This window comes from Artemia sp. Qi Xiang Cuo, chromosome 1 (assembly GCF_049724085.1).
Source record: "Artemia sp. Qi Xiang Cuo chromosome 1, ASM4972408v1, whole genome shotgun sequence".
Lineage (NCBI taxonomy): Eukaryota > Metazoa > Arthropoda > Branchiopoda > Anostraca > Artemiidae > Artemia > Artemia sp. Qi Xiang Cuo.
In genome coordinates this window covers 6,781,309-6,808,563 of record NC_142794.1, presented here as the reverse complement: position 1 = coordinate 6,808,563, position 27,255 = coordinate 6,781,309, and the positions used below count along the sequence as shown (strand labels likewise).

The 27,255-nt window shown below is 34.6% G+C and overlaps 3 protein-coding genes across 3 annotated transcripts in view; 1 reads left to right on the top strand and 2 right to left on the bottom strand.

Annotated features, from left to right (window-relative positions):
* LOC148955968 (heat shock protein 83-like) overlaps positions 1 to 965 on the bottom strand; it is a 43,123-nt gene extending 42,158 nt beyond the window's left edge. The window contains exon 1 of the mRNA XM_089088629.1: positions 808 to 965. Within this exon, the coding sequence (XP_088944755.1) occupies positions 808 to 927 (120 nt within the window). The 5' untranslated portion in view covers positions 928 to 965. The remainder of the gene's footprint in view (positions 1 to 807) is intronic.
* On the bottom strand, positions 879 to 9,669 carry LOC148955967 (heat shock protein 83-like). Its single transcript, XM_089088622.1, has 5 exons — positions 9,561 to 9,669; positions 7,540 to 7,781; positions 4,436 to 4,663; positions 2,947 to 3,075; positions 879 to 1,234 (listed from the first exon to the last, which is right to left on the bottom strand). The coding sequence occupies exons 1-5, from the start codon at positions 9,667 to 9,669 to the stop codon at positions 989 to 991; spliced, it is 954 nt and encodes a 317-aa protein (XP_088944748.1). The 3' UTR covers positions 879 to 988.
* Positions 9,670 to 10,734: 1,065 nt separating this feature from the next.
* Positions 10,735 to 18,770, top strand: LOC148955966 (heat shock protein 83-like). Its single transcript, XM_089088616.1, has 3 exons — positions 10,735 to 10,824; positions 15,440 to 15,730; positions 18,603 to 18,770. The coding sequence occupies exons 2-3, from the start codon at positions 15,440 to 15,442 to the stop codon at positions 18,768 to 18,770; spliced, it is 459 nt and encodes a 152-aa protein (XP_088944742.1). The 5' UTR covers positions 10,735 to 10,824.
* The last annotated feature ends 8,485 nt before the right edge of the window (positions 18,771 to 27,255 follow it).

Here is a 27,255-nt window from a genome sequence, read left to right as displayed (position 1 = left end):
TGCTTATTTACTACTTTTTGAAATCTAAGTACTACTCTGGTAGTCTAAAGTTAGGTGCAAAAAACTACCATAATACTATTATGCAATATGCATTTCCTATTTAAATCGATGTCAAATTTATTGAGGACTGAGGGACTGTAAAAAAAAGAAAAAGAAAAAAAGTCTGCGTTCGACGTTGATTTATCAGGCAAATGAAAATCCCTGCTTGAACACTTCTTCATATCACTAGTTTTTCCTAACCTGTTTTTTTTTTTAGATCGGTACTGGTACCAAGCGGGTGGTGGTAGTTTGGCTTAGATGTGAGTACAAATAAATTGTTCATCTTCACTGTTAGGATATTAACTTCTTAGGTATAGCAAAACAATTGAGTCTCGCTGTAACAATTTGAATACTCCAGGAACATTTGGTTTTATTTACACGTTAGTTATTAGTTAGTTAGTTTTAATATCTTAATTCTTATTTCAGTACGAAGATTAAGAAATGACTTGTACTTACAAGTTTTAAATCTCTTGGAATTTCTTTTAAAAACAATATAACTAAAAACCAAAAACCATGATTCTTTCAAAAACAAAAACCTTTTGTGTTGGGTTTGTTTTATCTCAAGCATTAGGTACAGGTTATTTTTAGCACTTCTTATATTTATTTATCTTTTTACATATTTGTTTACCAACAGTTCGATGTCAGCATGCTACTGTAGTTAATTCTCCAGACCGTGTTTAAACCGGTAAAAATTTCAGTAGTAACAAATAACACTCTAATAAGCATAAAAAACTAGAGCTTGTGTTAAAACATTAAGAGGAAACTCACCTTCAAAATCTTATTTTGTTGAAGCATCTCTCTGGAAATGTTCAATGGTAGATCTTCAGAGTCAACCACGCCCTTGATGAAATTCAAATAATCAGGAATGAGCTCCTCACAGTTGACCATAATGAAGCCACGTCTTACATAAAGCTCAATATGGGTCTTTTGTTTCTTATTCTTAGAGAGGTCAAATGGTGCTTGGTACAAAAAGTAGAGCTCTGAATTCAAGTTGTCCTTCAACTGAGAAATGCTTTACAGCGAGGTGATCTTCCCAGTCATTGGTCAAAGACTTGTAGAATTCGCCATATTCCTCCTGGCTGATTTCATCTGGGTTCCTTGTCCAAATGGGCTTGTTGAGTTCTTCCTCGTCAATGTATTTCTCTTTAACAGTAGTTTTCTTCTTCTTTTCCTCCTCCTCATCAACATCTTCAACCTGAAACATAGCGAATATTAAATATGAATAAGCCAAGTCATTATTTCGCATACATTTTAACAATTGAACTCTTTCTCACATTCTTTCCATTATGTAGTATCAATAATTTTTATGATGCAGAGACAATGATACATTACAGCCACCCAATATTGTCAAAAATTCTTACTTTTTTTTACTAAAGATCTAGCTAGTTTTCATAAAAAACAATTGTAACTCAATAAAACATTTATCCGTTCAAAATACTTTATTGACTCTTGCATCCGGGTAGTGCTAATTTTAAGGATCAGTTGAACCCAAATACTTCCACGAGAGTAAGTGAAATCAAGTGCCTGGAAAGTACTAAATGGATAAATTTTCTAAAATCCCAGAACTCAGATAGGAAACCTTTGTACTTAGCTTCTAAACTTAAATAATAGAATCCAGGAGCTACCATCTGATCATCCTGGGACGTGCAAGAAGGCAAATCTCGGCATTTTTAAAATCACATCGAATGACCCTTTGAATCTGGTGTACCAAATGAATACAGAAATTAAACAACACAACAAGCATTTTTATTCCAGAAACCCGTTTTTGCGGAGCAAAGTAAACTGGCACGCAAAAGCTTAGGCTTGGAAAATACATCAAATCTTGAGATGGTTCGGCTCATTGAATCCTGACTAGTTACACATTGAAGACATTGTAATCAATATGGTTTTTTAATTCATGAAACTAACATCAATTACTTCACCTAGGACACGATCTTAACTTAACAAGCAACAACTTTTAAAGTACAATAAGGGTTTTCCACTGAATTTCAAAATAACTGTACAGCTTGAAACATATGCTCAAATGATTTCAAGCGACTTAGATATTGAGTAGTTAATTAAGGATAAATTCATGAAAGAACGTTTAGTTAAGAAACTAAGACATAAACAAGAAAAAAAGGAAGGAAAATTCAATAGCAAGTATTGTTTCAATTTCTGCTTTTAAAATTACTTATTACCTCTTGATCTTTATAAGCAAAGGCTAACAAGTTCCAATAAGCTGTAAACACTTTTTAGTCTATTGTAGTGAACGTTTACATATCCATAATATAAGACAAAAAAATGGACTAACCAAAGGGAAACTAATCCCACGTTAAATACCTTATTGCAATAATTACAATGACTTATTGAATAACCATTATCGATTGGCTCTATCGGACACGTTTCTGAAAGATAAATTGCATCACAACTTTTTCTCGAAAAAAAGGACGGAATTACAGCTTGATGTACGTAACTATATTTTAAACTTGAACTAGTATGCATTTGTAAAATTTCTGGTTTTTTTGACGCGACGGAGAGAAAGAGATTTGTAAGACCTATGGTGTTTTATTTGGAAGAATAAGAGTGAGAGGCATCAATATCTGCAATTTTTTTCCATTTCAGATGTGAGACGAGGCCGTCTACAGCTAGTTAATTACAAGCATACAGGAAAATAAACATCCCTTTCCACACTTGAAACTTTTTTTTATACCTACGATGTCTTTCCATATTATTTCAACTTTCTCTAATGGAAAATCATGAATTCGCAATTTAACAAAATTATTTATGTCAATGAGAAATTGTTCAAGGAATTTTACTCTCGAAAAGATCTACATTAACCAGATAGAAAGCTTAATTCAGATGCTTTTTTGAACTACGAATGAACTAAACCTCCTAGTCTATGCTAAGAATTTCAGAGCTCAAAATTACCTTGAGTTTGTCTTCATCTTCCTTTTTCTCGTCAGCAGTTTCTTCAGCTTCAACTTCCTTCTCACGTTCTTTTTCAAGGACTAGTTTGATTGGATAGCCAATAAACTGAGAATACTTTTTAACTATTTCCTATAAAAAAAGAAACTAGATCAAGACGAAATAATAGGAAACATTTTAACAGTAAAACTACATAACATAGAAAATGAGCAACCATTTTCCAGACCAACTTTCTGTAGTTCAATTTAAGCTAAAATACGAAGCATAAAAAAACTAGCATTCTTTGTAACTCAAGTAATCAGAAAAACAATATGTAAGAATATAGCACAAAAAAGTATTATTTTTCATTTAAACATTACTTAGTAGAGCAGCAGCTTTCTTGAAGGTGTATATATACGAGGGGACAAATGCAGAAGGTGCTTCACAGGCATGTGCCCCCCTCCTAGGGAATCAAAAGGTTATAAAACTGTCCCAGCTATTTAATCGATCTTTTTATGTATAAGCATACGGTTTATACGAGAAGACAATTCAATATAATATATACTTTGTACTAATTATCCTTTATCTATGATCCTTTAACTTTATTTATCCTTCAATTATGATCCTTCATCTATTTGCCAATATTTAAAATTAATTCAATTACCTAAGTTTAACGCCATGTTAAGAAGCCACAAGATATCAATTCAGACAGATGGACAAATAAAAGATTTGACATTTTCATAGAGCCTCTTAGTAATAGACTTGAGATATATGCTTGTATTGCTATTTAAAAGGTGAAAGAACTGACAATTTTTAATCGATATAATTATATTATAAAGATTGTTAGATTTTTTTGTTTCTCCGACTATACAGTTCTAATTTAGTACAATACACACTCAGAATTTCGAAGTGTTACATCCCGATACTGTTCCACGAATCTATCTATTCTCTATTGATTTACTACTGAGTAATGCTTCAAGATTTTAGTCAATTAAATTGGTTGTCGTTTTTCGCTCATGGCATGTTTCCAATCATTTTAAACAAAATAGTCACCACTATATGCAGAGAACGTCCCACAACTATGTCACCACTATAATGGTCATTCTACAACTGACAGTACCGGAATTTGACGTTACGGTGACACTCGACGTTCCTCAGGAAAACTACTCCGACGTTTTGGTAACGCAACACAATGCTATTTTAATACAACTAGATAACGATACTACTTTTCTAAGAAACCCTAGCTTAACCGAGTTCATAGAGCTTGTTTTTCGATTTTGGTGCATCAAAGTAATGCATCCACAATGCAAGCCCATATTTGTGAGATGAAGGTTCCATTTTAATGCAGCCACAACTCCACTGTAAAACATGAGCTTCCGACAAAACCCCAGCAAAACCAGACACAATAGAACAAAACCGTTTTCTTGCCTCAGAACTCGGATGTTTGAATCCAGGCTAAAAAATACTTGATTAGTTTGTTTTATCTTTTAATAATCAAAACTAAATCACAAACCTTAATCTTTTTTTCTTCAAGGTATTCCAATTGATCTTCCTTCATATATAGTACGATCTTGGTTCCACGTCCAAGAGACTCGCCACTGTCTGGTCGAATGGTGAAGGAACCATCTGCAGCAGATTCCCACACATATTGCTCATCATCATTGTCTTTGGAAGTGACAACAACACGGTCAGCGACAAGGTATGCAGAATAGAAACCAGCACCAGATTGACTAATTTGTTCCTTATAAAAATATTCAAATAACATTTTATTACTAAGATTAATCGAAATAATACCATTCCGGAATCAACTACAAATTACAGTTTTCTCTCACTAGCCTTTTTTTAAAGCATTTTTAAATTTTTGGGTACTATGAACTGTGGTTTGTTCTTTATTAGGTTGCAACTATAGCTGGAACCATGATATACAAAGGTAAACGTTTATTATAAATTTTTGTAATTTGCAACAATTAGTTCCCTTTTCTCTAAAACCAAGGAAGTTGTCTTGGTCTTACCAACTTTTAATAATATGGTATGTAATTCATACTGCCTTCACATAGCTCACAGAACTGCCAAGACTATTTGAATTACCCTTACTGTATAATAGAACATAATCCTTTGAAACAACTGCAAAAGTAATGTCAGCTCACAGAAACTATCTGTTTTGGCTTTACTGTACGTAGCCCAGGTTCTTAAGTCTTTCATTGCTTTCACCAAGTTCAAAAATCAAGTCGGAAAATTCAGCTAATTAGGGTAAAGCCAAGACAGAAAGTCGGACAGTTAGTGGTAACGAACTGTAAGTAAGGAGCGAAACTAACAGTAACCAAAACTCTAATCAACGTAATTTTCATACCAATAGATATATCAAAAGAATTGGATTTTCTTGCTGGTTTTTAAATGTTTTATTAAGCTTAGTCTTGCCCATCAAAGGTTACGAGCCTGGGAAAATTTGTTTGATTTTATAAAAAAAAGGAAACATCCTAAAATTCATAGAATCTTAAAGAAAATCACAACATCAGATTCAGCGTACCAGAGAACTCTACTGTAGAAGTTTCAAGCTCCTATCTTTGAAGATGTGAAATTTTGTACTTTTTGCCAGAAGAAAGATCACAGATGCGTGTTTTTTTTGTTTTTTTTTCAGTTTGATCGTATCAACCCAGTGGGCATAGAACATCAAGAGGGCTCATTCTAACAGATATTAAAAGATCTAGTGCCTTTTAAATGATAAAAAAAAAAAAAAAATGAACGGCGACTAGGCCCCCTCCCACACCACCTTTCCCCCAAAATTGTACGATGAAAATTCTGAGATTGCTATTTTCTTCAGGATAGTTGAAAGGCCTAATACTTGTCTTTGGAGATAACATGAACCCCCTTAGGCCCTGGGGAAACGTCTAAGTTATAAAATGTGCCTCTTGTTTATGTATAGTATTTGTTATTGGGAAATATGCATACATTTATGGGTGGGGAGGGGAGGACGAATTTTCGCTGGGGGGGGGGGTCTGCACTGGGAGAATTTACCATGCAGAGGGAATTTTCCAGGGGGTGAACTTTTCAGGGGAAACTGTATACTGGGGTATTTGTCAGAATTCCTGTATGTCTTGCTCTCTCATAACTTACTCAATAATATATGGGGAGGTGTTAAGGATAATTGTCCAAGGTAACTTTTCACCATAATTGAATTTTTCAGCATATTGTCAGGTTGAGAGGGATTTTTCCGGAGGTGGAGCCAGATTTCCTGGCGTTATTTAAAAAACAATAGGAAATTAAATTAAAAAAAGTAAGTTTTTTCAACTGAAAGTAAGGAGCAATATTAAAACTTAAAGTAATAGAAATTATTAAATATTCTAGGGAGGATTACCCCTATTCAGCACCTAAATATATTCTAGATTTTAAATTCTGTTACAATTCTTTAAAAACGACTCCTGAAACGCAAGGGTCGTTTTATTAGAGCAACAAGTAACTTTTTTACACGTCAAAAACTTTAGCGTGAAGAGCGAGGTGTTAGGGAGGGGGCAATCCACCTAGAATACGTAATAATTTCTGTTCGTTTTAAGTTTTAATATTGCTCCTTACTTTCAGTTGAAAACTTGTATTTTGAACCACAACTTGTTATGCAAACATGGCACAACTTTTTCAGCTGCATAAAATGACTGCAACGTATCTAATAGATACTTATAGTGTGTAGGAAACTCACTCTTCAAGTTACCAATTTTTTTTTACAGCTAATACAAAATTCAGATACTCACTTTTCAATGTAACTGGCCTTTTTCAAATCATACAATCAATTTTGTAGAATATCATTACACTTTTATCAGATATTATTTATAAATGATCTAAACCAGAAGGTTGGGTAGCTCTAGACAGTATATTAAAAATCTACAAACTTAAATGTAAACAGACTTAACAGGGTGAAAAGTTGGTGTTTGTATCACAGATTGAACTGGTTATTACAAGCCCTTTTTTTTATTTGCAAAGTAAATGAGCTTTCAGTGACTGTGCACATTGATAAGAAAAAAAAAGCTTTCACCCACTGCCTCAATACATTCCCAAGCTTTCCAATTAGAAAAAAAAACGAAAATACTTTTACTTTATGTAAGTTATATTCTCTAGAAACCCTAATAACTACTTAATTTAGCTCTTATCTGTAAATAGCAAACCGAAGTTATCTTTCCTCTTCATTTATTGATGCAGTATTAATTGAAAGCTCTTTAATTTACTTGGAAAATCAGGTAAAAACTCAAAAGCAATTTAAGTAAAAAAAAAAAAACAATACCGAAATTTTTACATTATTATGAAAGCTTTAAAAAATTAAACTTGAATAAGGAATTTAGCGCTTATAGGGGAAAATATCTAATTATTTTAACCTCACGGGGAGAAATATCTAATTATTTTAACCTCTAAACATTCTATTTGATACTGAAGTAAAATATAGATTTTTAATAGGAAGCATGAAACGAAACAACTACTTCTCTTTTATGCACACGAGAAACCAAACATTTGTTTGAACATATTAGACTGAGTAATCTGTAGCTCGAATACAAAAGTACATCTTTTTTTAGACAAAAAAAAAACCTAGACCAATGAAAAATTCAATTATCATAATGTTTAAAAAGCACTCACCAAATCACCCAAGTTGTTCATCAAATCTGCCTTTGTCATACCAACACCAGTGTCACAGATAGTGAGAGTTTTAGCCTCTTTATCAGGAATAATTTTGATATACAGCTCCTTTCCATTGTCCAATTTGGATGGGTCGGTTAGAGATTCATAATGGATTTTATCCAGTGCATCAGATGAGTTGGAAATCAATTCTGTTACTGTCAAAAATCTGGTTAATGTACAAACTTGGCAATATTTCTTCTCTGAACATGTTGTTAATGCCTAAAATAGTCTTCAAGATGAAATGGTGATAACACCCTCTGCTGTGTCCGTTAAGTAGCCTATAGACTTGACATAGAATGGAGTAAAAAATTAGGGAAATATGAGTGGGACTGCCCATCCCATTTGAGTACCCACTGATATCAATATCATCATGAGAGTGTCTTGCTGGGAGGCTGATGCTACTTATCACCAACTATCTTGAATACTCTATCTACAGTTGCTGCTATTCAGTGTTGTCAGCTTTAAAGCCCTAAAGAATAATGATTGCAAGCCATGCCAGTGTTCTTTTAGCCATCAGGGGCAGGCTGAATTTTTGAGAGGGCGTGGGGTGGGAATGTGGGCCTTCTTTTTTTAAAATGTGCTGATTTTGACTGAAAGTTTGGAACCATGCATTAAAGGTTTGGAACCTTTAATGCATGGAATGCTTTCTATTCTGCATTGCTTCCCATCTAGGGAACTAATTTCCACATGGCTTAGGTCTTAGGCTAGGATGCAAGCAGAATAGTGCTAAATTAAGGGAATATACTTGTGAAGTTGCTTATTGTAATTGCTATAAGGAATTTAATTGCTGCTCAGATTAAGGCAAAACTTGAATTTTATGCAGATCTATCCTTTTTTTATATATTTGAGAGATCTCCTGGCCCAACCTTTTTGTGGCCTAAGCTAGGCTAAGTCTAGAATTGGGTCTGTTGCAAAAAAAATCCTGTAAAGAAAACAATTTACACTTTGTAATTTGCAGATTAGCCTAGTTGTAATGGTATATACCTAGGGAAGAAAACAATTCATACTTGATAATATATAGAAATAATTGCTGCTGATATCTTGCTTGCATCCCAACTATATATTACCCCTAGGGCCTCCCCCCTAAGGTGCAAATACACCGCTGACATTTGTCCAGTGTACCAGTAAATTTAATCAACTGTGATAAAACAAGAACCAGAAAAACAAGCGAGGGGTGGCAGAATGCATTGGGAACACATAATTTGGGCTATATATTTGCACATTAGGGACAGGAGTGAGGGGTAAAGTATAGATGGGATGCATGCAAAATGTGTTAGCTACAATTATTCTGCATATTATGAATTGTTTTCTTAACAAGTTTTCTTCTCTACATGTCCTTCTCTAGACTGTTGTAATTAACACTTTTTAACTACAAGTTTACTATGCTTTACCTCCTTCCTCCCCCCCCCCATAATGTACAAATATATAGTCTGAACTATATATGGTAAAATTCTAGATAGATACTTTTTGTTATCTTGGGAAGGGGTTAGGCTACAAAAATGAAATTTTCTGGGATGAGTTTACAGACTAAAGTATGTCCTGGGACGATATTTTGAAGTAGTCAACCCAACTCTAGTCCTTTTCCTTATAGAGGGCACTGACCTTTAAAAAATCTGTTTTATAAAAGTGAAACCTTGCAGAAGAGATTTTCTGCTAAAAAAGAAAGTAAAAGAACAGTGTTTTCAGCCTTACAACTTTGTTCAATCCCAATTTATGAAGTTTCAGATATTTGGAAAGACAGTTCCTAAATTTAGGAAAAAACCTTTGAAATGGCTTAAAATTCTACTCTAATAACAGGAATTGCATTTTCAAACTAAAACCAAAGAAAAGGAAACTCAAATTAAGGTATAATGTTGTTTTGCCAAAATTCCAAGATTTAGAAATCAGAAGGGGGTTAACATAGCAGAATGGCAATACCTTCCCAGAGTATTGTTTTGGCCCTGGATTCATTACTGAAAGTTTTGTTTTCCTATCCTAACTCTGAACAAGCACTGACCAATTTTGTCTTTTTGAAGAGCTACAGGGTTTGATACTAAGTCTCCTGTGTAGGATACTCTGCTCATCTGCAGTGTCTGTGACAGTTAACATTGCTTTTGTCCAGAAAAAATTTGCAGAACTTAATACAATTACCTATAAAAATCACTTCCAAATATTTGTTGATGGGTCAAAAATGGATGAGAAAGTTGCAAGTGGTGTTTTCCTTCCTCACCTGAAAATTGCAATGGGAGAGAGATTATTTAATAATTTATCTATAATGTCTGCTGAGTTAAATGCCATAATCATGGCATTAGAACACCTTAAGCAAAACCAACCTTTGATTGAAAATTCGAAAAATATTATCATCTATTCCGACTCTTTATCAAGCCTTGAGTTGCTGGCCTCAGCTCCTCAATATAAGTTGGACATTGACACTTATCATTGTCTCAGTATTATTGATAATCTTGCTTCAAGTGGCATAAAAACTTACTTTCAGTACATTCCTAGCCACTCTGGCATAAGTGGTAATCATCAGGTTGATGAAATAGCAAAAAATGCTATAAATATTGACCAGCCAAGTGGGAGACCAATCCCAATTAGAGATATTTACCGATGGAGGCTATCAGATATTAATTTTAATAAGATTAATCCTATCCTTTCCCCCTTTCCCAATAAGTATCTTTCTAAAATTTATCATAGAATTCGTTCTGGAACAAATGGACTAAATTTCCTTGCATTCTCATATAAGCTTTCTAATTCAAGTGGTTCAATTCCCCTGTCCCCTCTTTGCAGGCATTGTAATATGAATAATGAAACAATTGACCATTGCCTATTTGAATGTAATATGCTGACGTCTGCACAACATACCTTGCTTTGTAAACTGTTAAAATACTTCAAACACCACAAAATCCCACTATCAGCCAAGAGCCTAGCCAACTGTACCTGCACACAGAGCATAGAAATCGACATCTATCATCTTATATTTGAACTCCTAGAGTCGAAAGACCTGCTGAAAGATATCTGAATATATCTAATAAATATGAGGCAATCAAGCCAGTAGCTCTGTAGCCCACAGAGTGAAGCAAAAGGAAAAGGGCTAAATAGTTATAATGAAAAGCCCGCCTGCTGTTAAATAGAAGAAGAAGAAGAATTGGCCTTGCTAATAGATATTTAAATCAAAACTTGACTATTTTCAAAACTCTAATCACAACTGAGTGTGACAAAATAGTATTTCTTGGCTCTGAAAAATTAAAGAATAAGTGTAAGGTAAGCCATCTTACACAAATAGGTCTAGGGTAGCCTAGAAGACCTCTTTTTGGAATAGACCACTTTTCTTTGGCATTTCGGAAAAATAGAGATGGGTTTTTGGACCACCCCTATTTTATTACAGAAGGTTGCAATGCGAGGGTAGTAAAATGAGGCCCACCTTCTTCTATGAAATTTTTACCATTAATTTGCCAGCATAAATTAATTTTGTTGGACTTCATTTTAAGCAGAAGATCTATTTTACAAGGTTTCACTTTTATAACACACAGATTTTTAAAGGTCATCAAAGGTCAGGAGCCTTTAGAGGGAGAAGGAGCGGAGGTAGGTACTTCAAAATAGCCTACCTTCCCAGGACATACTTTAGCCTGTAGATCTATCCCTGAAAATTTCATTTTCCTAACCAAACTCCTTTCCAAGATAGCCAGAAGTAGCTAAAGTAGAATTTTACCTTGATTTTGTAAGGTTTCACTTTTTAACATGGATTTTTAAAGGTCAGGCCCCTCTAGACAGGGAAGGAGTGGAGGCAGGTAGGCTACTTCAAAATACTTTCCCACAATGTTCTTCAGCCTGTAGACCTGTCCCTGAAAATTTTATTTTCCTAACCTACCCTTTTCCAAGATAGCCAGTAGTAGCTCAGAATTTTACCCAAATAAATTATTTAGCCTACTTATGAATAAAGTAAACATATCACTTGATGCCTTTTCTATGATCTTTCCAAATATAATAATCATTTTTGCTGCAAATAAATTTCACCCTGTATAGGCCTATATACTAATTCAGGACATATATTTACACATTAGGGGAAGGGGGGTAAAATTCATTTCTGATGTAAATGAGAGGTAGGATTAAACTTTTTGGAAAAAAAAGCATCAAGCAGTGTTTAGTTTATTCGTGACTCAGCTACAAATGGCAATTTATTATCACTAGCCAGTTTTTTTTTGAATAGGCCTGTTTTAAACTTTTGGTTATGCATAATATGGGCTGTTTTGAACCCTTTTAGCCTTTTTTAGTCTAATAATTAAATAATTGCTTCTGGGGGAAATTACAGTTAAATTCTAGTTGGTTACTTTTTGCTGGCACATCTTAGTTATATATGTGCACAAAATGGCCCCACCCCACTTGGTATGGAGGGTGGTCACCATCCTAAAGAGTTTCAAGTGACTGAATAAGCAAATTCTGCATTTTTGTTCTTGAAATATTGGGTTTCTAGAAGGACTATAAATCCCTGCAATATCTTAGATCTGTTTTCTGAACTAGCAGCTCAAATTTATATCAGAGTCTGCTGTATGGGAGGCTGCACTAGCTCTTGGTAGAGTTCTTTCATGTAGTTTTACGTTCTTGGAGGCTTCTGTACAATGTTTCCACAAGAGTTGATAGAAGTGATGTTAAGGAGCCCATCAAATACACATGAGGGCCACCTTTGGTTGGTGGCCTACATATTTGGGAAGGTAGATACATAGCTTTATCTCCAGGGGGGGGGCAGCCAATTCCATGATTAAGGGCAAGGGACTGAATCTATATTCTATTGGCAGTTTATAAAACTTTACATTGCCAGCAATTTTTATCATACCTGTGACATCTTTATAAATAAGTATAGTCACCAAAAATCCTCAATAAGCTTCAGCATTAATCAATCTTCTTGAATTAAAGCCAAATCTTTCCAATACATTATGGATATTGCTTCTTGTTTACTTTTATTCTATTATTTCCAGCTTTTTTAGCCATCTACATTTTCTCAACCACTTTTTTCAGCCATATGAAAGTGGCATTTTCAGCCACTTTTTCAACTGTCTGCTCTTTCATAGAGTAATTCTTAGATCTGTTTTTTTTTCTGTTAGCCTTGTTGAAGCCATCTAAAAAAGAAAGAGACAAATAGATGTAGAGTCTATAATGTTCTCACTCCAGGAATACATATGCACATTCCTTCCTAGGCAGATGTTGAAATTATGATTTCAATAACTTGTCTTATGGAAACTGACACATCCAAAAAAAAACTAATGTACAAACTCTGATTTTCACGAAAAAGGGTTACACTATTACTGTTGCTTTGTGAAATTTACTACTCCCCCTTGTTATCTTTGAAATGAGCAAGGATCCATTTAAGTAATAACTTGCCTGATAACTGATGTAAAAAAAAGGAATTTAGTCTTGTTCTGTGGTACCATCTACACAAGAATTCTGAAAAAGTTTGGTGGTAACAAAAATTTACAAAGCAACAGAACTTGAGCTGATATGGTAATGGTCAATATATTTCAAACAAGTGTTGACTAGGGAACTAAATAGTATTTTTTTTTTTTTTTTTTTTATTAGACATAAGGCCATAGTGTTCCTTTCAAAAGCACTGGCAACAGCAATACCAGGTTTTCCTTTGAATCTATTTTGGAGTAAACTGTTAGGTTTAAACAATCAAGTTTACCTATACAAGTTAGGTCACCTTGCTCATCCAAACAATCTGGGATAATTTTTTTGTGGTTCCAAAAAAACATGCTCTTAAAATAAGTGTTATCCTTTGATTACTTATTTTATGGTTTTTCCAAAACAATCAGCCTTTTCTTACAATGTACTAGTCCTCCTTGATTGTACCTGATGCAGCACTAATGATATATTTCTATATTGGTTTGTATATTCTGATACCTTATGTCTTGCTTGTTACTAAATTTTGTCAAATTGTTGACCCAGTGAAGAACAGTCTGCCAATTTTTCAATACTGTTGCTGGGTAAAACCATTATTTGAAATGATTTTAAGATGTGGATAACAATGATGATCAGGGTTTTCTGACTAGTGGGAAAATCCTATATATTATGAAATAAGAACTTCGTTGCTTTCATGTTTTTTAGTTATACTCTTGTTTGTCTGTTGTTGTTTTTTGTATACCTAGTATAATCAAGGGATTTGTCCAATCTGGTATGATGACTTGCCTAGCTAAGGCTTACTTTTGTAACCAGAGGATAAGCTAAGGTATGCACTTGAATGAAAACTTTCCTTGTAGTCATTGTGGATCAGAAAATAAGGAGATGGGTATAATCAATCATCATTCCTGTGTATAATTTGGTTAAAATTATGATGGCACTTGTCAGTTATTGAAAACACATTCAAGACTTATGCTTTGTTACATCTCAGAAAAATGGTTTCATAAATATAAAAACAAGTGAGGGATGATACAGTGCATTGGACTTGTATAATTTGGACTATATGTTTGCACATTGGGGGGAGGGGTAGGTTTGTTTAAGTTTCCATATTTTTGTTTCTAAAGTATTGTTTTATCATCATGTTTTGTTATATTTCATGAGGATTAATCTAACTTCACTTTTTGGGTGTGGTTCCAATAACCAAAAATCACCCTATCATTTGATATCATGATTTTAAGTAGTTCATAAATTGGACACATATTCAGACAAAAGATTCTGTATGTAATTTTTTTCTGGCAAAGTTTCAGTATAAATTCGTGTTGTCTCATAAAGTAGTTGACAAATGAAACCTTTAGAAACAAGAGCAGGGCCTAAATTTTGAACAAGGATGGTCTGTGAACTTGAATTAATGTTTTGGTGTATAAATGGAACTCATTTCGATCCACTATAGAGACAAGATCCAGAATTGATGCTCTTCTTTGGAAAAGAGGCATCTGGGTACTGGCCAACTAGGCCTATCTTTTTGCCACAATTTAGAGATGTATTCTGTCACATCACTGTACATTCCATTGGGGTCACACTTTTTTTTTTTTTTTTTTTACTAATTCTCATGTTCTTTCTTCATTGGGGACCTGGAGTCCCCAATAAAAACTGATGTTTGACCTTATCCTCTATTGTTTTCATGTATACTTATATCTCATGTTTGCAATAGTGTAGATGGATGATACTGTCAGGATGGTCCAAATAATGGGAGCTTTATATGTTTCTGTGTGCCTCAAAACTGCCCACTCTCATTAAGAAGGTTTCAAATTAGTTAGAAAATGTATAATTAATTTCAAATAAAGTTCTGGGCATAATTTTTGCTCAGAATCCATTCCTGAAAGTTTCTTAGTCCAATTTTTGACCTAGCTCTGGTTAAATTTTACGCTCCAAGAAACTTTGGCCTATGGCTATTTTTATTCTTTTTTTTTATTGAGGGGGGTAATTTTCTGGAATTATTTCAAGTAAGTGCAGGAAACACATAAAACCCAACTTGTATATATCCTAGGGCTATATCTATCCCAATTGAAAGGGGGCTGAGATTGAGCTGTGCAAGCAGTAATCATTATATTTGGAAGGAAAACTAATTTGGGACGTGCTAATCTTGTGCCAAGACTTCTTCTAAAAGAAACACTATAACAAATGAGCTGTACTTTCCCTGTTTTCCAAATATAATTCTTGATACCTTGATAATATTTTACCCCCCCCCCCCCCCCCACAACCTACACTTGAGGACAAGCTGGCCTATGGTACGTGGTTAGCTTTTTTTTTTTTTTTTTTTTTTTTTTTTTTTTTTTTTTTTTTTTTGGTAAGAGACAAGCACATAAAATAAGGTAACCCCTGACAACCAACAAAAATTGTCAATTAACACTTTATAACCCTCAAAAGCTTTATGTTGTGATATTGTTTCTGAATTTTCTGTTTTCTCATTTATTCTCTTTTTTAGATGTCAGATGTAGAAGTTTTTGCATTTCAAGCTGACTTTTCTCAGATTCAAGCTGAAATCATCAAAATATTTGACTCAAATAAAGAAATCTTTCTAACAGAATTGATTTCCAACTCATCTGATGCACTGGATAAAATCCATTATGAATCTCTAACCGACCCATCCAAATTGGACAATGGAAAGGAGCTGTATATCAAAATTATTCCTGATAAAGAGGCTAAAACTCTCACTATCTGTGACACTGGTGTTGGTATGACAAAGGCAGATTTGATGAACAACTTGGGTGATTTGGTGAGTGCTTTTTAAACATTATGATAATTGAATTTTTCATTGGTCTAGGTTTTTTTTTTGTCTAAAAAAAGATGTACTTTTGTATTCGAGCTACAGATTACTCAGTCTAATATGTTCAAACAAATGTTTGGTTTCTCGTGTGCATAAAAGAGAAGTAGTTGTTTCGTTTTATGCTTCCTATTAAAAATCTATATTTTACTTCAGTATCAAATAGAATGTTTAGAGGTTAAAATAATTAGATATTTCTCCCCGTGAGGTTAAAATAATTAAATATTTTCCCCTATAAGCGCTAAATTCCTTATTCAAGTTTACTTTTTTAAAGCTTTCATAATAAGGTAAAAATTTCGGTATTGTTTTTTTTTTTTTACTTAAATTGCTTTTGAGTTTTTACCTGATTCTCCAAGTAAATTAAAGAGCTTTCCATTAATACTGCATCAATAAATGAAGAGGAAAGATAACTTCGGTTTGCTATTTACAGATAAGAGCTAAATTAAGTAGTTATTAGGGTTTCTAGAGAATATAACTTACATAAAGTAAAAGTATTTTCGTTTTTTTTTCTAATTGGAAAGCTTGGGAATGTATTGAGGCAGTGGGTGAAAGCTTTTTTTTTCTTATCAATGTGCACAGTCACTGAAAGCTCAGTTACTTTGCAAATAAAAAAAAGGGCTTGTAATAACCAGTTCAATCTGTGATACAAACACCAACTTTTCACCCTGTTAAGTCTGTTTAGATTTAAGTTTGTAGATTTTTAATATACTGTCTAGAGCTACCCAACCTTCTGGTTTAGATCATTTATAAATAATATCTGATAAAAGTGTAATGATATTCTACAAAATTGATTGTATGATTTGAAAAAGGCCAGTTACATTGAAAAGTGAGTATCTGAATTTTGTATTAGCTGTAAAAAAAATTGGTAACTTGAAGAGTGAGTTTCCTACACACTATAAGTATCTATTAGATACGTTGCAGTCATTTTATGCAGCTGAAAAAGTTGTGCCATGTTTGCATAACAAGTTGTGGTTCAAAATACAAGTTTTCAACTGAAAGTAAGGAGCAATATTAAAACTTAAAACGAACAGAAATTATTACGTATTCTAGGTGGATTGCCCCCTCCCTAACACCTCGCTCTTCACGCTAAAGTTTTTGACGTGTAAAAAAGTTACTTGTTGCTCTAATAAAACGACCCTTGTGTTTCAGGAGTCGTTTTTAAATAATTGTGACACAATTTAAAATCTAGAATATAGTGAGGTGCTGAAGAGGGGTAATCCTCCCTAGAATATGTAATAATTTCTATTCCTTTAAGTTTTAATATTGCTCCTTACTTTCAGTTGAAAAAACTTACTTTTTTTTAATTTAATTTCCTATTGTTTTTTAAATAACGCCAGGAAATCTGGCTCCACCTCCACGGAAAAATCCCTCTCAACCTGACAATATGCTGAAAAATTCAAATATGGTGAAAAGTTACCTTGGACAATTATCCTTAACACCTCCCCATATATTATTGAGTAAGTTATGAGAGAGCAAGACATACAGGAATTCTGACAAATACCCCAGTATACAGTTTCCCCTGAAAAGTTCACCCCCTGGAAAATTCCCTCTGCATGGTAAATTCTCCCAGTGCAGACCCCCCCCCCCCAGCGAAAATTCGTCCTCCCCTCCCCACCCATAAATGTATGCATATTTCCCAATAACAAATACTATACATAAACAAGAGGCACATTTTATAACTTAGACGTTTCCCCAGGGCCTAAGGGGGTTCATGTTATCTCCAAAGACAAGTATTAGGCCTTTCAACTATCCTGAAGAAAATAGCAATCTCAGAATTTTCATCGTACAATTTTGGGGGAAAGGTGGTGTGGGAGGGGGCCTAGTCGTGTTCATTTTTTTTTTTATCATTTAAAAGGCACTAGATCTTTTAATATCTGTTAGAATGAGCCCTCTTGATGTTCTATGCCCACTGGGTTGATACGATCAAACTGAAAAAAACAAAAACAAACACGCATCTGTGATCTTTCTTCTGGCAAAAAGTACAAAATTTCACATCTTCAAAGATAGGAGCTTGAAACTTCTACAGTAGAGTTCTCTGGTACGCTGAATCTGATGTTGTGATTTTCTTTAAGATTCTATGAATTTTAGGATGTTTCCTTTTTTTTATAAAATCAAACAAATTTTCCCAGGCTCGTAACCTTTGATGGGCAAGACTAAGCTTAATAAAACATTTAAAAACCAGCAAGAAAATCCAATTCTTTTGATATATCTATTGGTATGAAAATTACGTTGATTAGAGTTTTGGTTACTGTTAGTTTCGCTCCTTACTTACAGTTCGTTACCACTAACTGTCCGACTTTCTGTCTTGGCTTTACCCTAATTAGCTGAATTTTCCGACTTGATTTTTGAACTTGGTGAAAGCAATGAAAGACTTAAGAACCTGGGCTACGTACAGTAAAGCCAAAACAGATAGTTTTTGTGAGCTGACATTACTTTTGCAGTTGTTTCAAAGGATTATGTTCTATTATACAGTAAGGGTAATTCAAATAGTCTTGGCAGTTCTGTGAGCTATGTGAAGGCAGTATGAATTACATACCATATTATTAAAAGTTGGTAAGACCAAGACAACTTCCTTGGTTTTAGAGAAAAGGGAACTAATTGTTGCAAATTACAAAAATTTATAATAAACGTTTACCGTTGTATATCATGGTTCCAGCTATAGTTGCAACCTAATAAAGAACAAACCACAGTCCATAGTACCCAAAAATTTAAAAATGCTTTAAAAAAAGGCTAGTGAGAGAAAACTATAATTTGTAGTTGATTCCGGAATGGTATTATTTCGATTAATCTTAGTAATAAAATGTTATTTGAATATTTTTATAAGGAACAATTTGGTGCTGGTTTCTATTCTGCATACCTTGTCGCTGACCGTGTTGTTGTCACTTCCAAAGACAATGATGATGAGCAATATGTGTGGGAATCTGCTGCAGATGGTTCCTTCACCATTCGACCAGACAGTGGCGAGTCTAAACAACAAGAACACCAAAAATAATATCACTAATCACTTTCGAATATTAAAAAGGGCACTATCCCTTTGAATTTAAAATTGAATGAGCCCTTTTTTGAAGACTCTACGTCAACACCTTCTATAAGAACCTTATGTGCCCCCAGGGCATGACTTAAAATCCATGCCCTAAGGGCTGTGGGGGAGTATCCTCCTCAAAAACTTATTTTCTATCTGGAAATCTACTACCCTGAACGAAATGGCTATCTCAAAATTTTTATTGGATCTGTTTGGGGGACTGATGGGCTTGGGGGGGGGAATAGGTGCCCTCCATTCACTTTCGACTATTAAAATGGGCACTAGCCCTTTAAATTTCCAATTGAATAAGTTTTTTTTAAGTTTTCTACGACAACGCCTTCTATAAAAACCTTATATGCCCCCAGGGGATAACTTAAACCCCTTGCCCTGAGGGTTGTGGGGGAGTGTTCTCCTCAAAAACATGTCTCAAAAGACACAAAGTATTTTTTAATTGCCGCTTTAAATTGCTGCCAAATAAGTTATTTAATATATAGCATTAATGCCGGTCTTTTTTTTTTTTTTTTTTTTTAAAGAGCCTTGGCGAAGGGCGAAAATCAGTGTGGAAGGGCGAAAAGCAGTGGCGTAAAAACAAAAAATTAATAGCAGTGGCGAAGGGCGAATAGCAGTGGCGAAGGGAGAATAGCAGTGGCGTAAATACAAAATATTAATAGCAGTGGTTAGGTTACAAAAGATGCACGGAATTTTGAAGGGCGAAGGGCGAATAGCAGTGGCGTAAATACTAAATATTAATAGCAGTGGTGAAATACTTTTTTTTAATGAGTTTAATTTCAATTTACCACTACTTTTTCTTTAAACACGTTTTTTGACGCACGTGCTAACCGCTATCTATAAAAAAACTTATTTGGTGGCAGTTTACAGCGGCAATTTCAAAAGACTTGAGCAACGTGGTACTTTTACCATGGGTTTTGGAAACATTTTCTTTTAAGTTTGAAAAAGAAGGATTTTCATAGGAAAGACTTGATGATAAAGGTTCTCCCGTTGGATAATATAAGAACTAGAACCATTATACATATTTTAAAGTAGGAATTGTTTTCTTAACATGTCTCCTTATCATGCGACACAAGGCTAAAAAAATACCACCCAACCTAACCCTTAAGTGGCATATATAGGTGGGGGGGGGCTGAAATTCATTTCCAATAGAAATGCTTATTATAGTCATAATCAGCATAAAAAAAGGCATCAAATGGTGTATTCACTTCAGTCCTAACTCAATAATATTATTTGGTAGATATTTACCAAGCTTTTTTTGTAAGCCCCCCCCCCAGAACTTTTTTTTATATTCCCCCTCAAAAAGATCCTGGATCATCAGAATATAAACATCCATAATATCCCTACTAAGTGTGTCCAGAACTAATACATAACCCTCTTCATCTCTAGTATAAATAAGCAAGTCTTTAATGCCAAAAATATTGCCAAGATGAGGACTGTTTCAAATTGCTGTTAAACTAAGGATGCCCAAAACAAACATATAACCTCCATTAGCTCTAGTGTACAGAAGCAAGTCTTTAATGCCAAAAATATTGTCAGTATGAGACAAATTTCAAATTGCTGTTCAGTTACAAAATTAAACTAAGACTTGCACAAATAAGGTAAAATATCAATTTGTGCATAGAGGGATAAGAAATGTCACTGAAAGTAACAAACGTATGCAATAATCCTTAGAATTTATAAATTGGCATGTTAGAATGAATTCTATTAAATGTTTCAGATGTAGTTTTACTGTTAGTAAAGAAATAATTTGTTTCAGCCTTCAAACATATGCAGAAACCAGGAGATTGGAATAACAGTGAGACCTAACTATGTGGTGTAAATCAAAACATGATGAACCAAACAAGTAGAATTTTACCGTTTTAGTAAAATTCTACTTTAGCTACTTCTGGCTATCTTGGAAAGGAGTTTGGTTAGGAAAATGAAATTTTCAGGGATAGATCTACAGGCTAAAGTATGTCCTGGGAAGGTAGGCTATTTTGAAGTACCTACCTCCGCTCCTTCTCCCTCTAAAGGCTCCTGACCTTTGATGACCTTTAAAAATCTGTGTGTTATAAAAGTGAAACCTTGTAAAATAGATCTTCTGCTTAAAATGAAGTCCAACAAAATTAATTTATGCTGGCAAATTAATGGTAAAAATTTCATAGAAGAAGGTGGGCCTCATTTTACTACCCTCGCATTGCAACCTTCTGTAATAAAATAGGGGTGGTCCAAAAACCCATCTCTATTTTTCCGAAATGCCAAAGAAAAGTGGTCTATCCCAAAAAGAGGTCTTCTAGGCTACCCTAGACCTATTTGTGTAAGATGGCTTACCTTACACTTATTCTTTAATTTTTCAGAGCCAAGAAATACTATTTTGTCACACTCAGTTGTGATTAGAGTTTTGAAAATAGTCAAGTTTTGATTTAAATATCTATTAGCAAGGCCAATTCTTCTTCTTCTTCTATTTAACAGCAGGCGGGCTTTTCATTATAACTATTTAGCCCTTTTCCTTTTGCTTCACTCTGTGGGCTACAGAGCTACTGGCTTGATTGCCTCATATTTATTAGATATATTCAGATATCTTTCAGCAGATCTTTTGACTCTAGGAGTTCAAATATAAGATGATAGATGTCGATTTCTATGCTCTGTGTGCAGGTACAGTTGGCTAGGCTCTTGGCTGATAGTGGGATTTTGTGGTGTTTGAAGTATTTTAACAGTTTACAAAGCAAGGTATGTTGTGCAGACGTCAGCATATTACATTCAAATAGGCAATGGTCAATTGTTTCATTATTCATATTACAATGCCTGCAAAGAGGGGACAGGGGAATTGAACCACTTGAATTAGAAAGCTTATATGAGAATGCAAGGAAATTTAGTCCATTTGTTCCAGAACGAATTCTATGATAAATTTTAGAAAGATACTTATTGGGAAAGGGGGAAAGGATAGGATTAATCTTATTAAAATTAATATCTGATAGCCTCCATCGGTAAATATCTCTAATTGGGATTGGTCTCCCACTTGGCTGGCCAATATTTATAGCATTTTTTGCTATTTCATCAACCTGATGATTACCACTTATGCCAGAGTGGCTAGGAATGTACTGAAAGTAAGTTTTTATGCCACTTGAAGCAAGATTATCAATAATACTGAGACAATGATAAGTGTCAATGTCCAACTTATATTGAGGAGCTGAGGCCAGCAACTCAAGGCTTGATTAAGAGTCGGAATAGATGATAATATTATTCGAATTTTCAATCAAAGGTTGGTTTTGCTTAAGGTGTTCTAATGCCATGATTATGGCATTTAACTCAGCAGACATTATAGATAAATTATTAAATAATCTCTCTCCCAATGCAATTTTCAGGTGAGGAAGGAAAACACCACTTGCAACTTTCTCATCCATTTTTGACCCATCAACAAATATTTGGAAGTGATTTTTATAGGTAATTGTATTAAGTTCTGCAAATTTTTTCTGGACATGTGCAAAGACCCAGATGCAAAAAATTTAAACAACACAAAATGATATAATACGTCTCATATTTGGTCTTAGGAAACCCACAAGCACCAAGTTTCTGCTTATGGAGAGTGAATTAACAACAATAAGGGAGATACGTAGCTTTCTCTTGATAAAACATCTTACAAAAATTGAATCAAATAGCTCACACAAATTACATAATTGGTTAAGAAATCCAGCATGTATAGAGGTATTGCAGATGAGTATGCCAATATTCAAAAGAAGTTCCCTGTACCATCAAAGTCTATTGCACCTACTTTCCCCCAATCCCCTCCATGGAATTGGTCATCTCCCATAATAAATACTGAATTTTCAAAATGGAATAAAGATTTAACCCCCATTTCTTTTGTTCAGAAAAAATTTGCAGAACTTAATATAATTACCTATAAAAATCACTTCCAAATGTTTGTTGATGGGTCAAAAATGAATGAGAAGGTTGCAAGTGGTGTTTTCCTTCCTCACCTGAAAATTGCAATGGGCGAGAGATTATTTAATAATTTATCTATAATGTCTGCTGAGTTAAATGCCATAATCATGGCATTAGAACACCTTAAGCAAAACCAATCTTTGATTGAAAAATTGAATAATATTATCATCTATTCCGACTCTTTATCAAGCCTTGAGTTGCTGGCATCAGCTCCTCAATATAAGTTGGACATTGACACTTATCATTGTCTCAGTATTATTGATAATCTTGCTTCAAGTGGCATAAACACTTACTTTCAGTACATTCCTAGCCACTCTGCCATAAGTGGTAATCATCAGGTTGATGAAATGGCAAAAAATGCTATAAATATTGACCAGCCAAGTGGGAGACCAATCCCAATTAGAGATATTTACCGATGGAGGCTATCAGATATTAATTTTAACAAGATTAATCCTATCCTTTCCCCCTTTCCCAATAAGTATCTTTCTAAAATTTATCATAGAATTCGTTCTGGAACAAATGGACTAAATTTCCTTGCATTCTCATATAAGATTTCTAATTCAAGCGGTTCAATTCCCCTGTCCCCTCTATTCAGGCATTGTAATATGAATAATGAAACAATTGACCATTGCCTATTTGAATGTAATATGCTGACGTCTGCACAACATACCTTGCTTTCTAAACTGTTAAAATACTTCAAACACCACAAAATCCCACTATCAGTCAAGAGCCTAGCCAACTATACCTGCACACAGAGCATAGAAATCGACATCTATCAACTTATATTTGAACTCCTAGAGTCAAAAGATCTGCTGAAAGATATCTGAATATATCGAATAAATATTAGGCAATCAAGTCAGTAGCTCTGCAGCCCACAGTGAATCAGAAGGAAAAGGGCTAAATAGTTTTACTGAAAAGCGCCCCTGCTGTAAAATAGAAGAAGAAGAAGAAGAAGAAGAAGATATAATTATGAGGCCCAAGAGATTGAAAATGTCGATTTCCCCAGATATTTTTGAAACAGACAGGTAAGAATTAGATATTTTGAGACAGAAGTATGTATAGCAGCATAAATTGGAGTTTGCTTCCACAGTTCTAAAGGAGGTGCTAATGAAGGTTCATGGGCGGAAAACAGTCTAGAACACTAATCTGTTTCCTACTTGGGGAGCTAGTTCTGATTCAGCTGGCAAACATCTTCCTGAATGGGATGTTCATGTCAATATTGCATTCATGTGTCTTCCTAACTCTGATGAACACCCCAGATAGGCACTGTGATCCTAAATGTATTAAACCTTGGCAGGGGTTAACGATTTCTTTTTATACTGGTTTACCACAGGAAACTGTTATTGCAAGTGGCTCCCTAAAAATAAGATTGAATAGAAAATAGAACTTATTGTTTTTTCATGCTTTCAGTTAAAGAAAACTTTGGGGAGTCACTTGCAATAACAATTTCCTGTGGTAAACCAGTATAAAAAAAGAAGTCACAAACCCCTATCATTGTTTAATGCATTTTGGATCACAGTGCCTATCTGGGGTGTTTATCAGAGTTAGGAAGACACATGAATGCAATATTGACATGAACATCCCATTTAGGAAGATGTTTGCCAGCTGAATCAGGACTAGCTCCCCAAGTAGGAAACACATTAGTGTTCTAGACTGGCAGAAAAAGCTGGGTCAAAGATTTCAGTCAAGGAAACAGATGAGGTGGTTGCTCTTTGACCTGTCTTTGTTTAGGCTAATGAAAGGGTGCGGAACTAGTTTGTGTCACTAAAATCATTCTTAGAAAATGTTCCAGTAACATGGATGAACATAAAGCTTACTTTTTTAGCCCCGAAGATTTGTCTTCAGATGAAGATTCTGACCCGACGTATTTCCTGCAAGTTGAAAGTGATCTCAAATCTCCACCCAGTAAGGGATCTTCATCAGAAGTCAAAAGTAATGCACTCTGCGAAGATGCTGGCCAATTCCGCTCTCCTACTACTCAGACAAGTAATAGAACAGAAAGTGAACCAGAGGCTACCAGAGAAATCAGTGAAACAGCTTCTGCTGATTCACATGAAAAAAAGACCTTTTTTATTAACATTAATTATTAAAACAATAACTTTACATTAACATTTTTTCAATAGATGATCTACATTTTACAAAGATCAGATAGTCACGTTGTCTTGTGATTTTGTATCGATTCAGATTAAAAAAGTATGTTTATATTTAATTCAGTACCTGTTGACGTCGGTCATAATCAGACGGTGCAAAAGTCATATAGTATTTATTGTTTTAATTGATTTATAACTAGTTTTTAGGTGTAGTTTAAGGAAATTGATGAAGTAGTATAACTACTGTCTATGATTCTGTCAAAACAGTCAACTCCATCCAGGTATTGTTCTCCAATATAACCTAAAAGCAAAAATTACCATAAACATTTTTATTGGTATTGTATGTTTGTGCATATTTATTGAAATAAAACATTTAGTTAAAAAGTATTCACTGTGTGAGCAGTAGTAGGCTTATGCCACTGGGGTACTATTACCCTTACACCTAAACTGTCTGAGTGCTGGTTAGTGAAGTAGCAACTTTGTTATTGTAATTTTGGTTTTGTATAAACTACCTAAGTACTACAATTGTATGTGGTATTTTATTATCAAGCTACTATGTGAGCTGTCTTCTGGTTTCTAAGTCTTGGAAATTTGTTGATTTGACTGCTCTTTACCTATTGGAATTTTGAAAAAGCAGTATTATACCTTAATTTTCAGTTTTTTCATCTCTGGTTTTAGTCTTGAAATTGTAATTCCTGTTATTTGAGTGGAATTTTAAGTTATATTAATGGGTTCTTTCTAAATTTTGGACCTGCTAATCAATAAAAAGTCTGCATTCTGACCTTCTTAAAGTTCAAACATGGGCACAAGATTGGCTACTTGAGTTCAACATACCTAAGTGCAGTGTCCTTCACTTTGATAGCAATAACCCTTGCTGCCAGTATAGAATGTCTGATCCCAGCTCAATGTCGAACTCAATCCTTAAGACTAGTCCTGAAGAAAGAGATCTAGGAGTATTAATAGATGAACAGCTAAAGTCCCATGGCCATTGGCAACAAGCAGTCTCAAGAGCAAATTCGAACCTTGGTCTCCCTAAATACACCATAACTAGCCCCTCCTGCAAAGTCTTTCTAAGGCTCTATACTGCTATAATCAGGCCTGTTTTGGGTTTCAGTGCATGTCTCACCTCTCCTTCCTATAAGAATGGTACTAACCTAATTGAGCGAGTTTAGATATGTGCCACAAAGTGCATAGCTAGCCTACATGATATCCCTTACAACAAGAGACTGAAGCACCTGCAGCTTCTAACACTTGTTTCCAGATGCAGCTGTGGCAACATGATACTGGCCTACAAGTATAGCACTTAACCTAATAATCCCCTCTTTACCAACAATTCAAGCCAGCAACATACAAGAGGCCACTCACATATACTGTCAAAAATCTGGTTAATGTACAAACTTGGCAATATTTCTTCTCTGAACATGTTGTTAATGCCTAGAATAGTCTTCAAGATGAAATGGTGATAACACCCTCTGCTGTGTCCGTTAAGTAGCCTATAGACTTGACATAGAATGGAGTAAAAAATTAGGGAAATATGAGTGGGACTGCCCATCCCATTTGAGTACCCACTGATATCAATATCATCATGAGAGTGTCTTGCTGGGAGGCTGATGCTACTTATCACCAACTATCTTGAATACTCTATCTACAGTTGCTGCTATTCAGTGTTGTCAGCTTTAAAGCCCTAAAGAATAATGATTGCAAGCCATGCCAGTGTTCTTTTAGCCATCAGGGGCAGGCTGAATTTTTGAGAGGGCGTGGGGTGGGAATGTGGGCCTTCTTTTTAAAATGTGCTGATTTTGACTGAAAGTTTGGAACCATGCATTAAAGGTTTGGAACCTTTAATGCATGGAATGCTTTCTATTCTGCATTGCTTCCCATCTAGGGAACTAATTTCCACATGGCTTAGGTCTTAGGCTAGGATGCAAGCAGAATAGTGCTAAATTAAGGGAATATACTTGTGAAGTTGCTTATTGTAATTGCTATAAGGAATTTAATTGCTGCTCAGATTAAGGCAAAACTTGAATTTTATGCAGATCTATCCTTTTTTTATATATTTGAGAGATCTCCTGGCCCAACCTTTTTGTGGCCTAAGCTAGGCTAAGTCTAGAATTGGGTCTGTTGCAAAAAAATCCTGTAAAGAAAACAATTTACACTTTGTAATTTGCAGATTAGCCTAGTTGTAATGGTATATACCTAGGGAAGAAAACAATTCATACTTGATAATATATAGAAATAATTGCTGCTGATATCTTGCTTGCATCCCAACTATATATTACCCCTAGGGCCTCCCCCCTAAGGTGCAAATACACCGCTGACATTTGTCCAGTGTACCAGTAAATTTAATCAACTGTGACAAAACAAGAACCAGAAAAACAAGCGATGGGTGGCAGAATGCATTGGGAACATATAATTTGGGCTATATATTTGCA

Coding starts and splice junctions, on each gene's coding strand:
- LOC148955966 (XM_089088616.1), top strand. CDS start 15,440: ATGTCAGATGTAGAAGTTTTTGCATTTCAAGCTGACTTTTCTCAGATT. Junction 15,731..18,602: donor TGAACAACTTGGGTGATTTG/GTGAGTGCTTTT, acceptor TATTTTTATAAG/GAACAATTTGGTGCTGGTTT.
- LOC148955967 (XM_089088622.1), bottom strand. CDS start 9,669: ATGTTAACTGTCACAGACACTGCAGATGAGCAGAGTATCCTACACAGG. Junction 3,076..4,435: donor TTGAAGAAAAAAAGATTAAG/GTTTGTGATTTA, acceptor CTTTTTTTATAG/GAAATAGTTAAAAAGTATTC. Junction 1,235..2,946: donor AAGATGAAGACAAACTCAAG/GTAATTTTGAGC, acceptor GCTATGTTTCAG/GTTGAAGATGTTGATGAGGA.